Source organism: Coloeus monedula, assembly GCF_965178545.1.
Source record: "Coloeus monedula genome assembly, chromosome: 1".
NCBI classification, from domain to species: domain Eukaryota; kingdom Metazoa; phylum Chordata; class Aves; order Passeriformes; family Corvidae; genus Coloeus; species Coloeus monedula.
This window is the reverse complement of record NC_138781.1, coordinates 132,507,745-132,530,951: the sequence shown is the minus strand read 5'-3', so window position 1 is coordinate 132,530,951 and position 23,207 is coordinate 132,507,745. Positions and strand designations below refer to the sequence as shown.

The 23,207-nt window shown below is 35.9% G+C and overlaps 1 protein-coding gene across 4 annotated transcripts in view; it reads right to left on the bottom strand.

The window, feature by feature from the left end:
* The window catches only part of WWP1 (WW domain containing E3 ubiquitin protein ligase 1), a 58,225-nt gene that overhangs the window by 9,994 nt on the left and 25,024 nt on the right, over positions 1-23,207 (bottom strand). For 3 of the 4 annotated variants that reach the window (XM_082283292.1, XM_082283294.1, XM_082283293.1), the window contains exons 3-17: positions 22,358-22,496; positions 19,994-20,118; positions 17,110-17,247; positions 16,947-17,013; positions 14,720-14,901; positions 11,837-12,188; positions 9,660-9,755; positions 8,865-9,039; positions 5,476-5,530; positions 5,297-5,381; positions 5,069-5,197; positions 4,067-4,139; positions 3,903-3,974; positions 2,819-2,907; positions 3-162 (exon numbers count right to left, since the gene is read on the bottom strand). In XM_082283292.1, the coding sequence (XP_082139418.1) occupies positions 3-162; positions 2,819-2,907; positions 3,903-3,974; positions 4,067-4,139; positions 5,069-5,197; positions 5,297-5,381; positions 5,476-5,530; positions 8,865-9,039; positions 9,660-9,755; positions 11,837-12,188; positions 14,720-14,901; positions 16,947-17,013; positions 17,110-17,247; positions 19,994-20,118; positions 22,358-22,496 (1,937 nt within the window). The remainder of the gene's footprint in view (positions 1-2; positions 163-2,818; positions 2,908-3,902; positions 3,975-4,066; positions 4,140-5,068; positions 5,198-5,296; positions 5,382-5,475; positions 5,531-8,864; positions 9,040-9,659; positions 9,756-11,836; positions 12,189-14,719; positions 14,902-16,946; positions 17,014-17,109; positions 17,248-19,993; positions 20,119-22,357; positions 22,497-23,207) is intronic. The other variant, XM_082283295.1, reaches the window with a different exon arrangement.

Sequence of the window (23,207 nt, the reverse complement as noted above, 5' to 3'; positions counted from 1 at the left end):
ACCATGGCAATAAAGCGCCCAATGAAACAGAAATATGAAAGATGGTCAGGATTGATTGTTGATGCTGGATTTATCTGCAGGCAATAGTTGCTCTTGCCAGCATATTCAAATAGGCAGTACATAGGGTTCAGTACTTCATGGGAAAGCAAGAAAAACCATTCTCTAAGGAAAAAAAAACATGTATACACATAAAAAAACATCAAATACAGATGTTTATCACCATTCCCCTTAGGTAACTAGCAAAATGGTCAAAATATATGCAAACTTTGAAAAATAATATAAACAGTGTTGTATTAGAATCACAGAATAATATATGGCATTATACACTTCTTAAATATAGAAAATTAATTATCAAACCAAATAATGTTAGAAAGTCATAGTTTCCAAAGTTTAGAAATTATAGTTAAGATTTTCACCTTGAATGCACCCTCACAGCACAGGTTTTAGCTGCCTCTCAGTAACATTTTTTTCTTACACAGTCCTTGCCTCAACTAGTACACAGCATTTACCCTCCTCATGCCTACTTTACTGTCTACAACTCACATCTTTACTCAAAAAAAATCACAGATTATTCCATACTTATTATAAACAACTTAGATAAAACAAAACAAAGAAATTGAAACCTTAAGCACACCTTATTTGCTTTTCCAGTCTGACAGAAAAACACACACTGAGTTACCGTAGTTTAACAAATTACCATGTATTGGTTAAGCCTACACGACATGACAGTGTAAAAGTATCTTTTTGCTGAGGTTAAATGAATACATGTTTTTCACCACTTCAATTGTTTTCAACTCAAGTGATCTGAAATAATACCAGAATCTGGTATTTCAGTGTTCAGATAGGTGATTTTTATAATATTCGTTGCTTTACAGTATTTGCAGAGACCTCAGAGCAGTCATACACACTCAGGAGCTCCTGTATCAGGCACTAAATGTTTGGTACTAAATAACCAGGCTTAGTGACATAAAAAAGCTAAAAGTCTGTCCCATAATAACTTCAGGGACTGAATTCCATTCTTACTGCCTTTCAGCTGTCACATTTAAGAGGCATCTCTTCTATCCCTCTGTATTTATTCAAGATCATGGAATAGAAATGAGGTTTGCTAGTATGTTTCTCCTACCAGTGCTGCGAAACTCAAGTCACGGATCATGATTCACAATGATACACTTCCAACCCAAAGGCCAAGCAGGAAGAGTAAACAGAGAAAGGCAGCCAGGATCCAATAACCCTAACAGAGTTCCACGTATCTTCCAGTAAGCACAAGAATGTTGTACAGCATTCTAGGCAAGTTTCACAGTGACACAATTACATTAACTACATAGAAGCATCAAATTTAATAGGCATTTAAATTAAAACAAAGTCAGATAACACGGGAGGTATTAACTAAATCAGTCATTAACAAGAAGTTGTGGGAGCAATGCATTTTTCACATCAGCAGCTAAAACTTGCCACAGGACATAATGTCAGATCGGTCCTGCTACATGCAAGGTAAAAATCTGAAGAGAACACTGAATTTAGTCTGCTGAGAGACAACTGATCTATATTTGTATTAATGCAGTATTTCATTAGTCAGTACATGAACATTTATTTAGTGTCACTTAACAATTCTCAGCTCAATTTACAATGAGATCCTGGCTGGTTCTCAGGGTCACATACAAAATCTTGGGCAAGACTTAAGTAACTATGAAACTATGAAATTACACTACTTATGTATTATTTATTTATTTATTTATTCTACTACTTTCTATGATTAACACACTGCAGTTAAATTATTTTAATATCTTTTCTATGGAATACTTCCATTTCTATGGAAAAGATTATGTGAACTGTCCTGGTTCCCATCTTATGCCTACAGCCCTCACAATAGGGACACCAAACAAACAAAATCCATGCAAAGCAAAAATTGAATTCCTCCTGCAATCACTCCCCAAAAGCCTATGTGATACTGTAATCAGAAGCAAAACACCACATACCCAAAGAAGCTCAACCTTCAGAGGCAAGCTTCCTTACTTATAAATAGTACACGTTTTCACTGAATTCCATTTTAACACAGGAAGCTACATAAAACCAGAACAGAACCAAAACAGAACATTTTTACATTAAAAAAAAAAAAACAAAAAACAAAACAAAACCAAAACAACATGACAAGAAAAATTCTATCACCTATAACCTCTTCCAGTTCCCTGGATCTACAGCAGTACTGAAATTTTTATCCTAGCAGTAACATTTCATTCAAGTAACAGGCAGCAGTAGCCAGTGGTTGTATTATCTGTGGTCAAGAAATGAAATTTTGTCTGTGTTTTTCTTGTTATCAGATTTTTCCCCTCCAACTTCCAGTTCAGATTCTAGAAAAACTCATACTCCAGCTGTTTCACATTCCAGTGGAGCTGACATGATCTGTTTGCTGTTCCTTCATGCCTGCACTACTCTCCTTTGGTTTTTTTCCTTTCTGTTCTTATCAGCCCCAATCTGCTGTTTGCTTGCCATTTTTCCAAATAAGCAGAACACTTTATTTTCCCATAGTCCCCATTTCTAGGAAAACTGAGCTTTCTGATAGAAAGGTTCTGAAATAACTCAGTCTAGAGCAAATAATTTCAATCTAATTTAAACATCACTCTTTGTCAAAGAGCTGAACAACTGAGACCATAGTTTTACCAAGGTGAAGTTACAACCTGTAAAAATAGCCAGTGCTGCCAGTTCCACCTCCTTAATACATTTAGGGGGACTAAGAAGGTACCTAGGGTCAGACTGCAAGAGAAATCAAGGGTAGAGTGCTATTAAAAAAATAAAAACTATTTAAGCAAATTTCTTTTACCTTGCCAAGCCACCATAATCCAATCCTTCTTCTCCTCTAAATATAACATATAATCTTCTCCTCAAATCATAGGGTTTTAATGCCATAATCTATTAAAAAAATAAATTAATAAGTTATAAATTATGCATTGTCACTACATCACTCATTCAAATTTAATTTAATGCTGGTACAGAAATGATATATATGTCAAATGTTGCAGAAATTTGAAAAGCAAGTAGACCATCTCATGGAACATGCAATCAATGAACTACACACAAAAATACCAACTTGGATTTAAAATCCTTGAGCAGCAGACTGCTAGCAAGTGGAAGGAATATCTGGAAAGTATTGCTGTATGGGTACCCTGTTCTTACAGTCTTCCTAAGGCAGTCATTATTAAAGGAAAACAGGCAAAAAGGCACTTCATCTGATATATATGATTTTTGGGTTTAGGGAAATCACTTAAAGAAATAATTTAATCCAGAATAAATTCAATATACTTTCATTTATAATATACTTTTTACTTATAGAGAATCCCTGCCAAGAGGTCTTGATGTGGTGACAGCAGCAAGAATTTTCATCATACACCGGCTGCAGATTCTAAGAGCTCAAGGACTGTAAGCTTCAATTACACAGATTTAATCTTTGAAGGATGAAACAGGACACCAGTTTTAACTGGAGAAAACAACATATTGTAATGTATCTAAACACACACAGGAATCAGAAAAGCAAATCCAATGTGGCTGTTGCCATAGTAGGTTAAGCTATGGAACTCTACCACAGGAGGCTGTAGATGCAAAAAGTTCACCAGAGGAACACAGACAAACTCACAGAAGAGAAATCCCTTGAGGATTATTAAAATACTCAGAAACTACTTGAAGCTCAAGAAGTATTTCAATTGTAAACAGCTGGAAAATGAAAGATCATATGATAAAAGTATTATATACAATACTTCTGTTCTTACAGTCTTTCCTAAGAAACCCCACTAGCTAATACCAGGGGAAGACTACTGTGCCTGAAGGACCCTTAGTCTGAACTGGCTATGGCCATTTTTGTTCTTCTGCTTTGACTTCATAAACAAACACAATCATTTTTGCAGGCTTACTTGCTGGAAGGAATCCTCAAACAAAGTCTGTCTGGATACATTGATTTTCACATGACTTGGCAGTGCATTGGACTGTAATCATAAGGCAGTAACATTAAAAGGCAGCACATACATACGTAAAAACTCAAATCATTTCAATAAGTAAATAATTACTAAATCAGTACCTGACACAAGTAACGGAAATGAGCAAGTTTCCACCTAAAGCTACGCTCATAAGCAATCTGTGGCCCTTTATTTCTGTAAGGAAACATATTTGAGATACATTAAGCATGCAGACATCAAATAATACTTTCAATGCTAAACAACAGCATGAAGATTTCAAAAATACACAAAAATTGTTATTGTAAGATAGGATCAAATGCAGCTGGTGGCTTGGAAAGCCAGTCTTCCTTTCCGCCATCCCTCACCCTTTTTTTTTTTTTGCAAGTCAATTTACCAAACTTGATAGAAAGACGAAAGATGAAGAGGATATCAAATCCCTATGAAACCTGTAAAAAGTACAAGTCACATAAAGGAGAGACATTTAATTTATTATCTTCACTGAGAGAAAGACTGCTAAGTTAGGCTTTATAAATTTAGCTTCTTCTGGAACTATGCAGGACTTCCCAGTGCAACATTCTACACGCTCACTGAATGAAAAGTCATCACCACGTTGTCAGAAGTAAACCCTACCCCATATAAAAGACATTAAGAAAGCTACTATAGGTTGGGTCAATACTTCTAAACAAAATATTCAAAAGAAGATTTGCATGTAAACTTTTTCAGAAGTATTTAGTAGTACTTTGTTTAGACATTACTGTTGCTAGAGTGTGTATCATTATAAGCAATACTCAGAATGATCATTTTCTGTTTCTTAAAAAATATAACTATTAGTTACATTAGTTCATTATTCAGGTTTACCTCACTTCCCCTCTCTATTAATAAAATTATTACAATCTTGGTATTTCAATCAGAGCAGTAAAGTGTGACATAGATAAAGTAACAATTAAAATTTAAAAATATATTAAATTTATATTACAAAAACTTGTTTATAACTTAGGGTGCAATTCCAGCTAAAACTGTAGATCATTTTACAGTATGAGAAAAGTTCACTATTAAACTATAACAAGGTAAAACATTCAAAAATGTATTTAATTTCTCAAAAATGTATTTAATTTCTCACTTACACAGATGATTTCCCAGTACGAGGATCATTGAAGGTGGTGGTTCTTGTATTATGATCAACAAAGTATCTGACACCTTCTCTGGTATATCTGATTTCCCAGCCCTCTGGGAGAGGGTCCTCATTTTGTAAACTGCAAAAGAAATTGCAGGCAGTGCTTTTTCTCCCATATCATGATATAAAATAGTTAAGCAAGACCTTTTATATCTGCACAGTCATTATACACACCTACCCTTGAGTTCGAGGATCTTCCCACTGTGTTGTCTTTGTGTTATGATTTACAAAATACACCCTATCATTTGAATCCACTCTCCTTTCTAAGGGAAAAAAAGAAAAAAATCCACTATACAACAACTGCATTCCAAATTTCTGTAACAGCCACCTCCTGAAATCCACAGCTAATTAACTTACCCCAGCCCGGTGGTAAAGGCCCAAGTGGATCATTTTCTGCTGACAACATCGAAGCCTATTTAAAAACAAGAGGACTTCCAGTTAGGCCAAATATTATTCATACTTTTTTCTCAGTGTGTTTTAAGATTACCACTAGTCCTGAAGACTATTCATTCTGCAAGAAAAAAACCCATCATGCCATTTTTAATCTGGTTTTGCAAAGAAATTTAGATTATATGATAATAAAATATGCTTTGCACACTTGTTTCCAACCCAATGTACCCTCCCTCTCCCTTCCTACAGCAAAGTTGAGTAGTGGTACAAAGTGTTCATACAAGTTTTGAGGAAGCATGTATCAACAGATAAGCACCAAGTTCTTGTTTACCATAATAAACATTTCCATGCACAGTGACTACTGCCAGCACAGGGGGTTTTACTTCCTCAATACATGATAACTTCCCTGGATGTTTGGCTATTTTCAAATTCTGTAATTTTTTTTTTTTTAATGCAGCTGCATTCATATGTGGATGGGCAAAATTATACCAACATACAGTAATGCTAAAAGGGAAAAAAAAAGGGATTATGTTATTATGTAAATGCATGCTAAGCTCATAATATACTGTAACCTTGCAGAAGTCCCCAAGTAGCTCCCAAAAATACAAAGCATGGAGAAAAATAAAAACAAAAGGCAGAAATCCCAGAGACTATAGGATCCATGCTCTAATTTATCATTAAAAGCATCCATCCCTAAAATTTGTGGACACTAACTTTTAGTGTGTGTGGGTGCAGAATGGAATTTTGATATAGGGGAACCAAGCTGTGTCCAAGCTATGTTTTCCAAAGAGTGTCTTAGGAACTAATACTGCTTTATATGGCATTTGCAATACAAAAATGTCAAATGAACTTAGGAGCTTACAGCAGCAAATTCAGGCAAAACAAACCTATGATATTTTTTATCTGAAGGAGAAATAGATCAAGGACCAGAAGGAAATGCACTAGTTACACTCAAAATTGAGCTGCGTAGTTGTTCCAGCCACCAGCTACTACATGAGAACAGAGAATTATAGTTATTTCAGCAGCAAATGCAGTTAAGTCTTTTCTGCTTAGGAGACTACACAATCACAGTGACCCTCTAACCAAAGACTTCCCTGTGGTGAGTGTAAAAAAAGAACAGTGCACAAAAGCAAAATGCTGTCTGCCGGAGAACTGAATGGTGGCACAATTCAGATACTTCCAACCTTCTTAATGGGTCCGAGGATTTGTGTGCGGCTGCTGGCCACACAGAGCTGTATATTTAACACTATTACAGTGTTAACAGTATATTATATTAACTGTTATATTAACAGTATATTTAACACTGAAAGACCAGGCAGATTCATTTCCAAAATGACTATGATAAATTAATCCAGGTAAAATTATAGTAATTAAAACAACTATACCCCATCTACTTTTCTTTCTTTACATAGTTAAGCTTTGACCACAAAAGATAATTGAAATTTTCTCTAACCGAAAGTATTCATCTACTTTTTCCCAAAAAATAAAATACAATCTCACTCAAACTGCTATATAGGCAGAGTCCTGGTACATCACCAGAGCATGAAAAGGTAGCTATAGTTTGACCTTAGCCATTCTAGAAGAAAAGTATACAAAAGCACACTGAAGTGAAAACAAATCACTCTTTCTTCAATATAATTTCAATTTTTCCCCCTCAATAAACTGTGAATTCTACCTGTGCAACAGATATAACACTTAAAATTCTAAAGAGATGCAAACAGTCAAGTTTTCTTTTCTCTTCCTTCAAGTATATTCTGTCTCACTAACAAATCCTCATTTAATGATTCTAAGGTCAGATGAGACATTTTAAGAAATGGGTCTGTGGTTTTCAGTAAGGGTTATCATTTAATGAAGGAAGTAAATTTTAAAAATACATTGTTCCTTGAAGAATAAATCTAGCTCAAAAGAAAGTCTTGGCATCAGAAAAGAGAGTTTTCTCAGATGTTTTATGCAACTGATCAAAGAAGTACACAAGTACACAAAGTCAGTCAACAAAAGGTTTTGGCTCAACATGCTTCAGCTGTGATTCTTGGATTTGCATTAGAAGTTACCAGTGTGTATAAGTACCTGAAAGGAGGGTGCAAAAAGGATGGAGCCAGGCTGTTTTCACTGGTTCACAGAGGCAATGGGCACACACTGAAACACAGGGGGGTTCCCTCTAAACATTGGGAAACACTTTTTACTAGGAGGGTGACCAAGCACTGGCACAGATTTCCCAGAGGAGTTGTGGAGTCTCCATCCTTGATCTACAAGACATCAGTCCTGGATGGCTGGCTGTAGGTGGCCTTGCCTGAGGAGGGACATCGGACCAAATAACCTTCAGAGGTCCCTTCCAGCCTTGGCCATTCTACTTTTCTCTAACTGCATAAAACAAATTGAATTTGATGTACAGCTCTGGGAGTTCAAAAATTAGTGGTGATGCATGTTTCTTCTATTGCTAGTGACAAGATACAATGTCTAATTCAATAATGAGAGGTTGAGAACTTTTAAGTAATGCTGCAGCATCCTTTACTTCAGAGGGGTGTGTGAATAAAGTCCATCAAATTCAAATTAGGTCTGCACATGCAGAGTCCTATTCCAATGAAGCTGTTTGAGACTTGTACTTCAATGGTTTCTTCTTTAAAACACTCCAGTTTTGCTATAGATGTTACAAAGTCTCTGGGATCAGATAATTTTAAGAAGCCAAGCACAATTCTTAAAGAGTTTAGAGTGACACTGTTTAGAGTGACAGTGACACACAGGCACCATTGATGCACAGGCAACATCGTTGTTAACACTGAAGAAACAACTATCCTATTTACCCAGTCACAGATCTGAAAATCTGACTCAAGAAATACCCTCTTTGAAGCTACTCAAATTTTCTTCAGGCAGAGGTAAGCAACTATCTGATAGAAACGGAAAACCACGTAGGAAATTCCAGAGCAGAACCAGATGTATAACCTTCCAAGTAAGCTCAAAGTAAAAGAATTGCCACTTATATTAGTGAAGGACACCTAATCAGTTAAACAGTTTTGAAGATTATTTAAAGTTCAAAATGTCCCCTAACAGTGTTTACATTCCTTTTCATTTTAAGGGACTGCTTTAGTTTTACCCCTTCCTACTGGCATTAAAAGTCTTACAAAAATGCAGTACACAAAGCTCCAGTTGCGGAACAAACTCAGAAACTCAGAAGGGAGTACCTTCTGCCTCCAAGGATGATTTTTAACTTTTTTCAGAATAATCAGAATCCAAATTCCTGATGCAAAACATCTTCTAACATATATGATTGAATAGTTGTAAAATCACTTTTTCTAAAGTTAAAAAACAAAAAGTATACCTATACCTCTGTACTAATTTCTAAATTTTGTACACTTTACCGAATAGAGGTATCGTTGGTTGAATTGTTGCATAGCTCCCTGCAATTGATTCCGTTGAGATTGCCATTGCTCAAAGTTCCTCACTGACTCCATTGTTGGTCGCTGCCACGTTGTTGTTCTGGTGTTGTGGTCCACATAGTAAACTCTCCCACGATCATCAACTCTTCTTTCCCAGCTTTCAAAAAACACAAATGTTAACAGCTAATTCTTTCAGTAGTATTACTAACCAATTTTCTCTTTATGCTAAATTACTAGGTGGTACTTGAATGAACTACTGGAGTCACAGGCATGATTTTAATTTCTGAAGGACACAAAAGAACCCCAACTTAATTGGTAGAAGAACAACCACAATGAGCAAACACAGACTTCTAGCAATTGCCTGCTCAGCTCTCTGTCACCTCATTTTTAATTTTGTAAACTCCTGTAACTGCAAGTAATGTTGGCAGATTTCACAGAGAACACTTTGCTGGGAAATCTGAGGCTTAGAACCAGTGCACTACACTCAGTGGTGCCACCTAAATAAAGGCAATCAAATATGCATTATTTCATGCTTAAGTTTTAAAGGAAGAACAAAATACCTTAGTAGCTGTACTTGAACAAGTGATCAAAACTAGTGACATCTCCAGTATCAACATTCCCAGAAAAATAGCTGCAATTAATATAATTAAATGAAAGCTAGAATTTCTTAATATATGATATAGAATACAGTTTTGATGAGCTGCTGTTTGTTTCCAGCAACAAACAAACAAAAATATAGTACATTTATCATATTTAATTCAAAAAAGTCTACATTACCCAGGAGGTAAGGGCTGTGGTCTTTCCCATGTTGTAGTTCGTGTGTTGTGATCAACATAATAGGTTCTACCATGAGGATCCTTTCTTTGCTCCCACCTTCAAGACAAAGAGACTTGCACATAAGTCAAGGTGAAAATACTTCCTAGGGACTTCCCACTAAGACAAAAAAGTACTTTGGCACTGAATGAAAAGACCATGGTCCAAAACCCATTCTAGGACAGGAAAGAAAATTCACACCAGAATACAGATCAGTTACTTCCTATTGAACTGATACCACCAAAAAGACTTCTTTAAACGACTTGGCACATAATGAGCATACATCAATAGTCACAAGCATTTTCCTATTATATTTAAGCTGAGAACAAAGTCAATTAATTATGTGCTCAATGTTTGGACACTAAAACAACCTCACTCTGAAAGTGCTTAGAGATGCATTCTTTGGATTTCCAAGTTCATGCCTCTCAAAAAATGAGAGTGTTTACATTTTGAAGCTCTGTTCTCTGTATCCAACAAACAGTACCTTTCAGAGTGAACCTTAAGTGTGTGCTATCAGATGGCTTTCCTGTATTTCTATTTCCTATCCTGGTAAATGCTGTATCTGATATCCTGGGGATTACTTCTTTTTGCAGAACAACCTTACATTGAAAATGGAGCTAGGACCAAACATTATCAACAGCTGAAGTTTCATGACACTGAGAACTACCATAATGCAATAAAAGTACTTATAAATGGAGAGGAAACCAGGATAAACATTAGGTGAAAAGCTGAAGTGCTTGTCTGCAGTTGATACATATTTGTTTTTCTTACATAAATACTTAATTAGCTCCTAAAAATGTAGACAGAACACTTGGCCTGCTACTCATAGGATTGGATGTGCATTTCCTCACTATTGCAGAGCATTGTATAAAACTACAAAAGTTTTTCTGCAATTCAAGAGGTTATATGTTATGATTTCAATAAGAGAAGAAAGGAGCAGCAGCATTTTACAGAGTTCCTAGGTCTCAACATAATGGAGACTCAATTGGCAGGGGAGAGATAAGAGGGGGGAAGGGAGAGGAAGGAGGGGGGGTGGGGAACCACCAAATAGAAACCCCACAGAAACATGATCAGGGAATGATGAAGAAATGCAGTTGGCCATAGTGTGAACTATGCCTGGAACTCATGACCCTGTCCTCAGTGGGAAAGCATGTAATTAATTTAAAAAAGAATGTGTGAAAGAATTCCCACCTATAAGGACAGAGCAACTGAAAATTAAATACTAAGTAACTCTTCCACAATTTATATAAAATACTTCTATCTTTTTAAATGTTTGTTTTCATGTTTATCTAACGGCAGAAACTCAAGTGACGTGTCACTAATAACTTACTGAACCTTCTTCACAGGGGGCAGGTATAAGACAAGCTCTCTGAAAGATCAGCTACAATAACACAAGGTATATACACTTTGGGTTAAGAAACAGTTTCTGTGACCAGAAAATGCTAAAATAGTTAATATTTACAATATTATGGAAATGTCAGCATTTCTAATTTGAACTGAAGGTATCTTTTCACCCCAACATGAAAGCATGTACAAAAAATGTTAAGATCTATCTTATGTATATATATTTCAGCATGTACTGTATTTTCCTTTAATGTCTAAGCAGATTTTTAATTTTGTATTTAAGACTACTAAAGCAGTTTCTAACAATCTAGTAAAATTAAAATATTCTAGCTATTCTTAGCATATACATACATACACATGAAATCTTATTTTTAACTATAACATTACTGAATTCATTCTTACGCAGCAAGCACAACCAAGCATTTATAATACTAATAATTTTCACTTCTCTGTGCTTTGGTCCTTACTACATTCTCATAGCTTAAGAAACAAAGAAGTTACAAATTACAGCCCAAGTAAGTTTGAAAATATCAAATGGAAAGTCTTCACATCCATAATGCCCAAAAGTTTGTCTGTTAAGATCACAATACCATCTCAGCAAATCAGTTATCAGTTGTTACTTTCTGGGACAAGAGTAGCCAGTTATAGCAGCAGTACAAATCCCATTTTAGATCAAACAAGCCCATCTCAGTCAGTTGACCTGCATTTGACAATCCCTGTATAGAATTAAGTTTCTGCTTCTTTATATGCACATTTAGATGACACAAAATGATAGCATCAAAAGCAAAACAACATACCCTGGTGGCAAAGGTTCTGTACTGGCACTACCAGGCTGCTGTCTTACAGGTTCTGCAGATGCACTTGGCGTGGAGGAGGATTCCCTTGGCTTTGCTGCATCTGCTGCTATACTGTTTCGAGCATTAGGCTGAGCACAGTCTGTTGCAGCTGCAGGTTCTAGTCCAGCAGACACACCAGGTAATGCAGAAGCATGGCTTTCAGAACAACTAGTTGCTTCTGTTGCTGACTGAGGTTCTGCTGTATCATTAGTGCAATCTGCTGAAGACACAGGAGCTTCGACTGAACCCGTCGGAGCCTCGGAGACAGAAGAATTACCAGCTTCAGGTGCAGGGGCAGATGACTCGCCATTAACTGAGAAATGGAAAAAAAAGAGATTACTCTGTGAGATTCGGAAAGCTAAGAGGCATTTCTTACAGGTAATTTCTTTCCCTTTTCAGAGCTGAGGTACAGAACCCTACAATTAACTCTACACCTGTGTGTGACTTGGAAAAAAGATCCCCCTCTAAAGGAGGGATTAAAATATAAAAACTATTATTGGCTAACACAACTTACATAGATCAAGGAATGAAGAAAATTACTTCAGAATCACAAAGTAAATCAATTCTATCTTTTAAAGAAAATATAAATGTAATCAAACTCAAGCAAGCACAGTCTCATAAAAAGTTTAAAGCAGGCATGGATTTAGCAGGCAAAGGGTGCTAAGAAGGCTTTATTAGTCCCAAGCCCACTTGGCCAACAATACACCAATCATCTGCTGTGCTTAACAGAACAGTATCTCAGCAGGACAAGATCTTGTCTTAGGCAAGACAAGACATCAGGTACAGCAGTCTGGAGGACACCCATTAAAAGTCAAGGCCCTATAAAAAGTAGTGCAACATCACTCAGCACTTTCATTTTCTGCACCACTAATCAACATCATACAGTGACAATTCTATTTATACTTAGCAGCTTGTACCTGTTTTAGAGTTGGAACAATTTTCTACAGGACTAAGGATACACAGCATAGGCTTCAAGCAATTTTCTTACCTTACAGCATATTATCACTTTACCATGCTAAGGGCTGAAACCAATACAATTTTATACTCTTAACCTTAGTCATACACATTTGCAAAATTTAACCCTACACTAGTGCCTATAAAATGTTGCTTCATTATTTTAAAGGGGTCACTTGTTTAATTCTGTCATCAGGAATGAATTTAAATTAGCAAGTCAGTTTCTTTAAGGAATTATCACGGCACCATATGAATTTTCTTTATATGCATAATGCTAAGCATGACTTTACAGGCAACAGATTTTTAAGTTTTGTAAAGGCACTACTGTTTCAACACAACTTTTCCAGGGTAACGCATCACTGCTTCCAGATGGCACAAAAGAAATTAACTACATTAAGACATACCAAGATTTTATATTGTTTCAGCATGACATGAAAACTACCAACAATTTGATCAAGTTCCTCAAATTTCTCCTTAAAGCAGCAACAACTTAACTTACACAGGAAAAAAGCCAACTGGAATTTCAACTTCCATTAAAAAAATTCAACTTATTCACATGAAAGACTGAATAAGATTACATAATAAAGTTAGAAGCAAAATATTGAACAAATCATCTGCTCTATTAATAAGTTCATTTCCAAAGAGACCTATAAAACATTACAACAGATGATTACTTCACCTGTTATGCCTAAAACAGCAATTATGGCAACATCACATAAAATTACAATCCTACTGAGCACAACAGTGGGAAAGAAAAAGTGTCATCAAAAAATGCCGGAGACCTGTTTTATGCCTTGCCGTAAAAACATCTTCACCAACTGGTAGAGTACTTGACTACTGCTATATCAATGCCTCAGTGCAAGCTCAGTGATGATTTCATCAATATTACCATTTGAACAAATCAATTATTTTTCAATTCCTCTATCATAACACAGATTTCAAATGGATCTCTCTGCTGTTGAAGAAAAAGGGAGCAATGTCTTAATAATATATATGCCCTCTAGCCTTGAGCTGAAAAGAGAGGGGAATCAAATTAAAGTTCTCCAAATAGAGAAAAGATTCAGAGGCAGCCTAATTTAATTATTACCTTTTAAAGTTCATAATTGTTTCTGTTATCTTCCAACCATACCAACATTTTCCACTCTATTACAGAGAGTTTGACAATCTCTGTTCTACTATTTAGTAACAACTTGCCTATTTCTATTTACAGTTGTCTTTTCTCTCTGCCATCACTGCAATCTCTCTCAAACAGCTGAGAAAAGACAAAGTGCTTAGAAAGCACAGACATTATTAGATGCCAGAGGAACAAAAATCAAAAACCACTCTCTTCTCACTAGTTTCACTGTACCAAAAGTGAACTGTAGTCAGAATCAATGTTTTTGTGTTTAAGAGGAAAATGAAATTCAGTATCTGCCACTACCTGTTTTTAAAGAGAATTTTTGAAAAAAATTGAAGGCATGGAGAGTCTGCAACACATCTCGACTCAGAGCGCAGCAGTTCCCTGTCTAAATCAGATTTATGTAATGTCAGGAAAAACTTAACCACAGTTACTCAAATTAATTGTGAAAGAAATCTGATTTTTCCTCCAGACAATCAGGAATACAGTTTCATCATCTGGGACAGAAAAATCAAAGATTTTGGACACTTTAATCTTTCTTCATCAGAGAAAAGAACTGATGGTAAAGTGTGAAACTCAGTATATTTAAGAATGGGTCTACTGCAGAAAAATTTACAAGAATGGACACACAAGATTATAAATTCAAGCCTAGAAACATCCTTTCAGTATTTCTGAAATCCAACAAAGACTGTATAGAAAAAGCAGCTCAACTTCAGATACAACTAGATAAAAAAGGCTTATGGAACACGTTCCCATAACTCTCCCATTCTTACCAGTGCTGTTGACAGGCTGAGCTTCAAGTGGTTTTGGTACTGGGGTATTTTTGGGTCTGGCTGCAACATGATTAGGAGATGGTGAGCTGTCTCCATTCACAGCTTCTACACAGAATGTATTCTGTATCACAGAGTTGGAAGGTACTTGATTGTCTATCCCATTAGAAATGTCACAAGGAGATCTTGGTAAAAATAAAAGATGATTTTCGATTATTACAAGCAACATGTTAAACAGTTATGCAACTAAACTAAATCCTACACTAAACCATGCTATAGAAACAAATAAAGAAATGGTGGTAAATTAACAACTGTTTATAGCATGGTGTTTGCAGCCTAGATAATTGTCTTGGTCTCGCACTTGACTGTTAAGAAAAAGGCAAGAATCAGTTTTGAGGATTTCAGATACTTAAAACAGGTAAGAGTTTCTATTTTCACTTCCTCTTTACTTTTAATGGCATGTTAGAATTGAATTGAACAGACTGATACACCTGCCGCATCTTCTGAAACGGCCTTAGGGACCCTGCCAAAGTGCAGCTATGAGCAGGAAAGCTTTTTCTCTCATTAAGCAAGAGGAAGAACCGGTTTTGTTAGTCATATCATTAAAAATACTCGTAACATAAGAGAGCAACAAAATTCTCTCTCAGTAAAAGGAAAATAAGATGAGCTTCTCTATGCACTGGCGGGATGGGACATTGTGAGGACAAATACACAGAGGCAGCTCTGTGTTTACAAGGCCACACGGAAATAAATGCAGTTTAAGGGCTTGTGAATGGAAAGTTTTGTTCAGTTACAGTGGTACACTGGTTTTTTACTTAAATCTCTTTCAGAATGCTTAAAGCCATCTACCAGAGACACATATTTTGATAATTACACTCAATGCCAACTCCTTATCTTCTCAAGGAGTAAAGGCTAAATATTGAAGTTAAACAGATGACAAAAATGTGAGGTCAGAAGTCCAGCATTGTGGAGTAAGAAAGGAAGAAGCAGCATTTCCATCCTACCTTATCCAACTCCAAAGGAGCAGTATAAACAGAGAATTGAGGTATTATCCCTTTTCAACTCTGGACTACAAACTCAATTTGCCTCCGAAAGACATGCAGAGAAGCTACCTTAAAACTGTTCTTCATCTCTTAATTTTAAAACTGTAAATCATAATTGCTGGATAGTTGTGTGGAAAACTGCAGTAAATTAAAATATCAGTATCAAGAGCAGGATCCCAGTAAGAGACATTATCTACAGCAACAACAGCTGAATGAAAACTAATTATTGTTACTACTGTTTCAAAATGATATGCAGATGTGTTTCAAACCACTTTTAGCAGTCCCAAACCTTTCTAAGGAAAAAAAAGCAGAAGCAACTTTTTATTCTCACTCCCTCATCTTGAGCACCCATCAGGGAAGAGAGACAAACACCCATATATTCAAAAAAAGAATCAAGTCAAGCATACAAGGACAAATGTGTCCCTGTCACTCAAATGCCTAGCAACTGGATTTTTTTTCACTCCAGTGAGTGTCAATAACTTAAACAGAAATGGGTTCACACAAGGTAACTGAGCAGACCAGTAACATTAAATTGATCTGAATTGACCTGTTTGTCTTACTAGTGATGAGGGGGCAAAAAAATCTATTCCTACTTCTCTCCAGCCAGTCCTTGAGCAGGCATAATGGTTGAGAAGCCAAGAACGAAGCTCTAAATTGGTCCCAATGTCTTTTTCTTGCCACTTCAGGAGGAAACAGGCCTTGGCCTCAGTGTTACAAATACTACTTGTGAAACTCAATACAAGTCTCTTAAATTCCTTATCACAACCTTAAGAAGGCTGAGGAGGAAGTAATTCAGACTTTCTTTTCCTTTTCCATCTGTTCAGGTGCTGCATTGCGAAAAGCTGGTAGACATTAATAGAAATGGTTCTTAAGCAGAAAAAGGAAATAAATGGAATGAGTAAGTAAAAATACACTGAGCCACTGCTCCTCTAATTTCTGCTGCAGCATTTAATAGATTTCCAATCAGCTGAACTAAATTATGTAATTGTTAAACAAATAATGTTTCTAAAACCTGTGGCAACATAATTTAGACCTCAGAAACTGAAATCTCTCACCTTCAAAACCATTAAAATAAATTTTAAAAAAACAGAAAAAAACCACACCAAAACACAAACAACCCAAACATTGCAACTGATAAATTTTTTAATATACCTCATATGGCATAAAACACAAAAATTAATTCCAACCTGGATGAACTTCTTGCTGAAGCATCTCTGCTTTCATGTACAGCCCCGCCATTTTGCTGAACTTCTACTGAACAGTAAGAAACAAATTCAACAGAAATATTCTATTATATCTGTTTGAAATCTTAATCCAAATGTTATCATTGACTTAATTATTTTAACTTACTGGTTGCTGATGAACTGAGATTTGTAAGAGATTCTTGTTCAACAACCAAACCATCTAGCACAACTGTCAGTTCACCTGTTTGCACCATGCCACTCTTGTTTTCCAAAGAGAGTTTCAACTGTTCTTTTACCTTCTCCACTAAAAATGGAGTTGGGGTGGGTAGGGGAAGAGAAGGAAAGAAGGGGTAAAGGAGAGATTAAATTCTAAATAATATTAAAAGAGACCTTCAGCACACAAATGTGATATATGCATTTAGTTCTACAAAACTGAACATGCGAGATACTCAAATCAATGCAGAAATCACTATGGAGCTGTGTATATTTACACGTGCTGTGGGTAAATGCACACTTTGTTTTAAAAATGAACTGTCTGTTTACATAGTATACTCTATAGGTATGCTAAAGAATCCATGCGGATTCAGTACTTTGTTGTTAATGATTTCCCAGGTCTGTCATTTCCCTTAAGCCCTTTGGAAATTACACACTACTTACATAACATGTGATGGCTTAAAAGTCAAACAACTTCTGAACCACACATCCAAATATCATCAGTCACTAGGAACCTCATTTTACAACCAAGGCTTATATTCATTTCCCATAGCACCTTTCAAAACTAATTCTAAAAGACCACGGAAAAAAAAATCTCTTTGAGGAAGAAGTAAATGCAAAGACTGCATAGAGTTACTCCTCCCTCAATTTTAAAACTATTTTTAGTAAACCCTTACTAGCATTTTCATAGATTGCAGCTCCAAGGATTAAACAGTAAGAGAGGATGCCTCAGGTAACGAAAGTTAAATCAGAAACTATTTTCACTGAAAGAAAATTTGAGATAACTGATGGTGCAGTAAAAGTATCCAATCTGACTGACAAGCAGTACACGCATTTGTAGAGAGACATACATAATCCAGAGGTAAAATATGCTGGGGATGCTACATAATTCTCTCCAAATCAACTACTACCAGTACAACAGTTAAAGCTACATGTCATAAATCCAAACACAGTCAGCGAAGAGTTCACATTAATCTGGTTAAAATGCTTAAGACCTTTTAGTGTTTGTGTTCTCAGATTAAAAGATTAGTTTTTTAAGATATGCCATCGTATTTCCCTCCATATGATAGCATCCCAAGTTAAATTTAAACTGGGCACTTCTACGTATTAAACTAGCATTTCCATTTTTTCTTCATTCTTAACATGCATCATAAGTGAAAAATAAACACGAAAACAGGGGAGGCTACCATAATCTGTTGCCAGATACACCCAAGCTATTACTCGAAAGAGCAGGTTTGACAGCGTAGCTGGGCAGCAGTTCCCAGCAGAAACACGCTGCTGTACTACAATGCATTTTAAAGGACTTTAAATCTCTGGAGCAAGCACAAAGCTCCTAAATCTACAGGATTACTGATTTAGCAATCTGCATTTTGCAAAAGAGTACTACCTCAAAGAAGAGAAAAGAAGAAACTAGCCTACCACTGAATTGTTTAATTAGCACATTCATAATTATTGTAAAGGGTGGTTGGTTTAACTTCTGCTATTTTAACAGGTTATCTTCCTAAACCAGATCAACTGTTGGCTGTAGTTCAACTGAGCTGGCAAGAAAACAAAAAATTGTGGGCAGCAATTTAATACTGGTGGTGTTTCGCAAAAAAAGTAAACTCATTAATTCTAAAGTTTCTGCATTTAGAGGACTTCCCATTCCATATTCATCAGCAAAGAGCCTTTCAAGGGCTGCATTTTACAATAGGTATCAGTTACTAAATGCATGAAGGATACCAATCAGATTATTCTACCAGTGAATTCTTAGTGTCAAACTTCTGATTTGCCTAAATAAGAAACATTGCACATAAATTATTTTTGGTGCAATGCACAGCAAACTCAGTCAACCATTCCCTGAAAGAATTTGTCAAGTTGTTAGGTCCTACCTCCCCTGGATCTAATAAAATATTAACTATTTTGTTAGAAATAGCTAAAATAATAATTACTTTTTGGGGGCTAACATTATTATAACACAGTTTCTTCTGATACAGTTTTCTTATTTAAGAAGAAGATTTTCTGCTTAATTATGAAATTTACTGCTGAATTATTATAACACTGGTGAAGAAGCCCCACTTAATTTTGGATTCTGTTCCACTTCTCTGTAAGACTCAGAAAAATTTAGCTTTTTTTTTTTTTTTTTGGCTCTCCTTTCCCCCCCACACCCATCTGAACAGACACCTCAGGTTTGTGTATGTAACTTGTGAGAGAGGTTAAGATTGGTTTAGCTGGAATTCTATTGCCACTCTGGAATGGAATTTAAAGTGTGGATTCACCATCTTGTTGTACTAAAGAAAAAAAATTTGTAAAGCAAATTAGATATATCCTATTAAAAATATTTAATACTAGAAGTTACTTAGAACAAACAATCTCTAATGTACTAAAAAGAAGATCACAATTGTTTCATTAATCAGTGTTTTCTATTGCTCTCTGGGCAGCTAAATCATGAGGGACAAGTATCCAGCCTTTCTATTAGTGACTCCAGAGAAGGAAAACATGAAAAATTACATGGCTTTTCTGAAAGTTTAACTTTTTTTTTTTTTTGGTTACCAAATCTAAAACAGATCTTCTACCAAATTAGTTACCAGCTTGCTACAAAACATTGTATTTAATCACTTCTGCTTTTACTTAATTTTCAGCAACTCATACTCTACTGTTTGTTTCAAATGTATTATATCCCATTGTTACATTTAAATTGTTCTCAATAGCACAGACATCTCTAGAAGAGAAAAGTAAAGACATCAACTAAAAGCCAGCTGTAATTACATGCATAGTTAGTAGCTGGTTGCCAGTTTGATACACAGATTAGTAATAATAATTCTACTTTATTCAAAATATCTTTCATGACAACTTACATTTTCTATTGTGTACTTCCAAAGCTTGTTTCAAGTCTACAGTGGCTCTTCCTAATAACGCATCTGCTTTTAAAGTGTGATGGCTCCACACTCTAAATTCCAGCGTAGTCTGTGGAGTCACATTCCTGCATATAAAATACATTTTTTAAAAAATATATACAGATTTTAAAGAATTTGTTCTTGTTATTAGGAGTACTTGAACTTCATTCACCTTCTTGTATTTCTTGATACTATTTCTTGAAGTGAAATTCTGTATTGCAAGAGGAAATTTTTAACTAAGAGCTGTGAACACTATGATATTTACACTTAGGATCAAACTTAAAGTGAATTACTATGATAGCATAAGGAATTTGAGACGTATCAGAATAACCCACACTAAGCTCAAATCTCAGTTATATAAAACATATCTTTATTTATGAAAGGCATATTTCCCCTATTCCTCCAGAGTTCTACCTAAAAGCTTACGTTACTAAATGTGGAGAAAAAGGTGGGAAGTATGCTTGCCTGTCACTAAAAAAGAAAAATACTAAGTATTTTTTAAAAAGGAAAAAGCAACGAAGCATCTATTTGCAAGCAGGAAGAACCCACTTAAGAGGTGTCAGCTTGCCATGAAAGTGTCGATAAACATTTTTTTGTGAATCCACAAATATATTTAAAACCATAAGGCATACTCTCAGAAAACAGAGGGGAAAAATCCAATGATGAAGCTAAAGTAAAAACTGGAAGCAAGCAGAAAGGTAAAGGACCCACTTGCAGTAATATTATGACAAGCTTTGGCATTGACCTCTCCCTTGCTAAAGCTATGCTAGGTCCTGGAGAATAAATTTTGTAGTACAGGGTCTAGTACTGCAAGGGTGCTCTTGACTGTGAAAAATGGGAGCAGAAGTACTTTATTGCAAAAAGTCAAAGACTACATATCCATCAGTACTGACCTAATATATACGAAAGTTATGTCAGCAATGATGAAAATAATAATAAAAACAACCCCCACCCTCCCAACAACAGGACTAGAGCTCTACAGTCACTTGAACATGTTGGACAAGGTGGACCATTTTTGCTGAAACACAAGCAAATATACTTTTGTATTTTGAATAGGCTGCCTTTTAAGGGAGGTCTTAGTAGAAGAGCAACAAAGTAAAGTAAAAAATCCCCAATACCTACACACACAAAAGATATTGCTGCCCCATGGAAGTGAGGGGAATTTGGTAAGCCAGAGAGTTCACCTAATGTCAAATATCATTCCAATAGCCAGAGGAAGAGGGGACCAGAATATCTTCAACATACTTATAAGGGTAAGACCCTAAGTTAGCAATACTCATTACAAAATGAGTCTACCTTTACTATGCATTGCAAATTGCCCCATTTCTATCAGATCACCAAATCCTGCCAAATCAAACCCACCTCCTCAACAGAAACTCGAGTCTCTGTGAATATACCGATAGCTCTGTACTTGTTCTAGTTCTTGATCCTGGAAATCATCCTCAGGTCCAAGACTATGTTATTCTCTTCTGCAACATTGCAAAGGGCTAATACGTTCACTAAACCTGAAATACCAAGAAATGAGGCACAGGAATACTCTACTTGCTTCAGACCAGGTCTGGAGTAAGTAAGTGCTCCCAAGCAGAGTTTCCCAAAGATGTACCACTCCCCACTCTCCAGCACTGTTAGTTACTGGAATCTAGCATGGTTCCTGCTACTACCAAACCCAGCTATTGCACACAGACACATCAGATGCCATGAAATGTACTGGCCCAGGCTCAATGCCACTTGATAGGAGCTATGCTGTTTCCAGACCCAAGTCTAAACCAATACAATCTTGCTTGTGAATAAAGCATTCTAACCAAGTGTTCTTGCCAGTTCTTCATGAAGTCCTGTTCAGGTACGTCTACACCCCTAGCACAGTTAAGCCAAACTAAACTACAAGAAGATTAAAATGGTCAAATATCAGGGTAAGTTGCAGGGTCACTTTGCAGTTTTTGTGTGCACATCCCTTCACTGGGAAATTCAAAGGAAGCAGTGACCTTCCTCATAACTATTACTTATCCAGCTGAGACTTTTTAAAGTTGAGAATTACATGGTTACAATTAGTAACTTTCTAGGAAGGTGTGCTAAAAACAGTGCTAACAAATACCAAGACTATACCATGTACAGCCACGGTATGCAAGTAATACACTCAGTAGGAAAAAAATATTCTCAAAATATTGTAAGGATTCAGAAAAAAAATCATTTGAGATAAATACCAACTTATGTCTGCATTTAGACATCACCAGCCAGAGCAAACTATGTAGGCAGCCAAGCTTACTAAATATTTGCCTGCCATGTCTGTCTAATAAATAGTATCAAACAACCAAAAAATCTACTTACACTGTCAGCTGCTCATCCCATTTGGGATTTGAAGAACTACTTGATTTTGCTGTTTTCTTAATTTCTCCATCTGCAGTTAATTCCGTGTAGAAAGTTGTTCCAAACCAATTCTTTTTCCGTTTCAGTTTGGCACTAGAAACTAATAAAATACATTGCTTTATCTATAACAGCACATTGTTGCTGAAAAACAGAAAATGTACTGCCTACACACTTTATGAAATAGATTGCATGGCAATGTTTTTCCTTCTCTACTTCTGCTGAACAGAAAGAAGTCAATGCAAAAATGGCAGCTTTTATTTTCAAAAGCTACTTTGTCAGATAGTTGAAGCCAAGCATCACATACTCTTCCCCACATACTGGCAGGACTGGTTTTAGAGACAGCATGATTATTTTAGGGATGAACACTGGAAATAACGTAGGTTATCTTCTCATTGTTCTTCCTATTCTTCCCTAATTGAAAAATGCCCTAAGTATGATACATCTTATGATGCATCTGAGAGATTATCAAGCCTTATTTTTTAGTTATACATTGTTATGAAAGTCGATGCAGTTCACACCTATTTCAAAATGTCCCTGTATAGCAAAGCCTATATACAGAGCTTCATTTCTTTCCCTGTATTACTGTATGGTTGAATTGTGGTTTTACACATCCGTTTGTCAAAATTAAGAAACCTGATCTTAGATCTCCCCTATTTAAACAGCTTTGCAGATGAACTCAAAGGTTTCAGGTAAATATTCAAAAATTAAGAAACACCACATGACCAAAGAAGCTATTTTTCACCTCCAAATCACTGGTGAGTTCCTCTGTGCTCCTGAACGTAAGTCTGTTCACCCTCTTCCATGCCCAGCT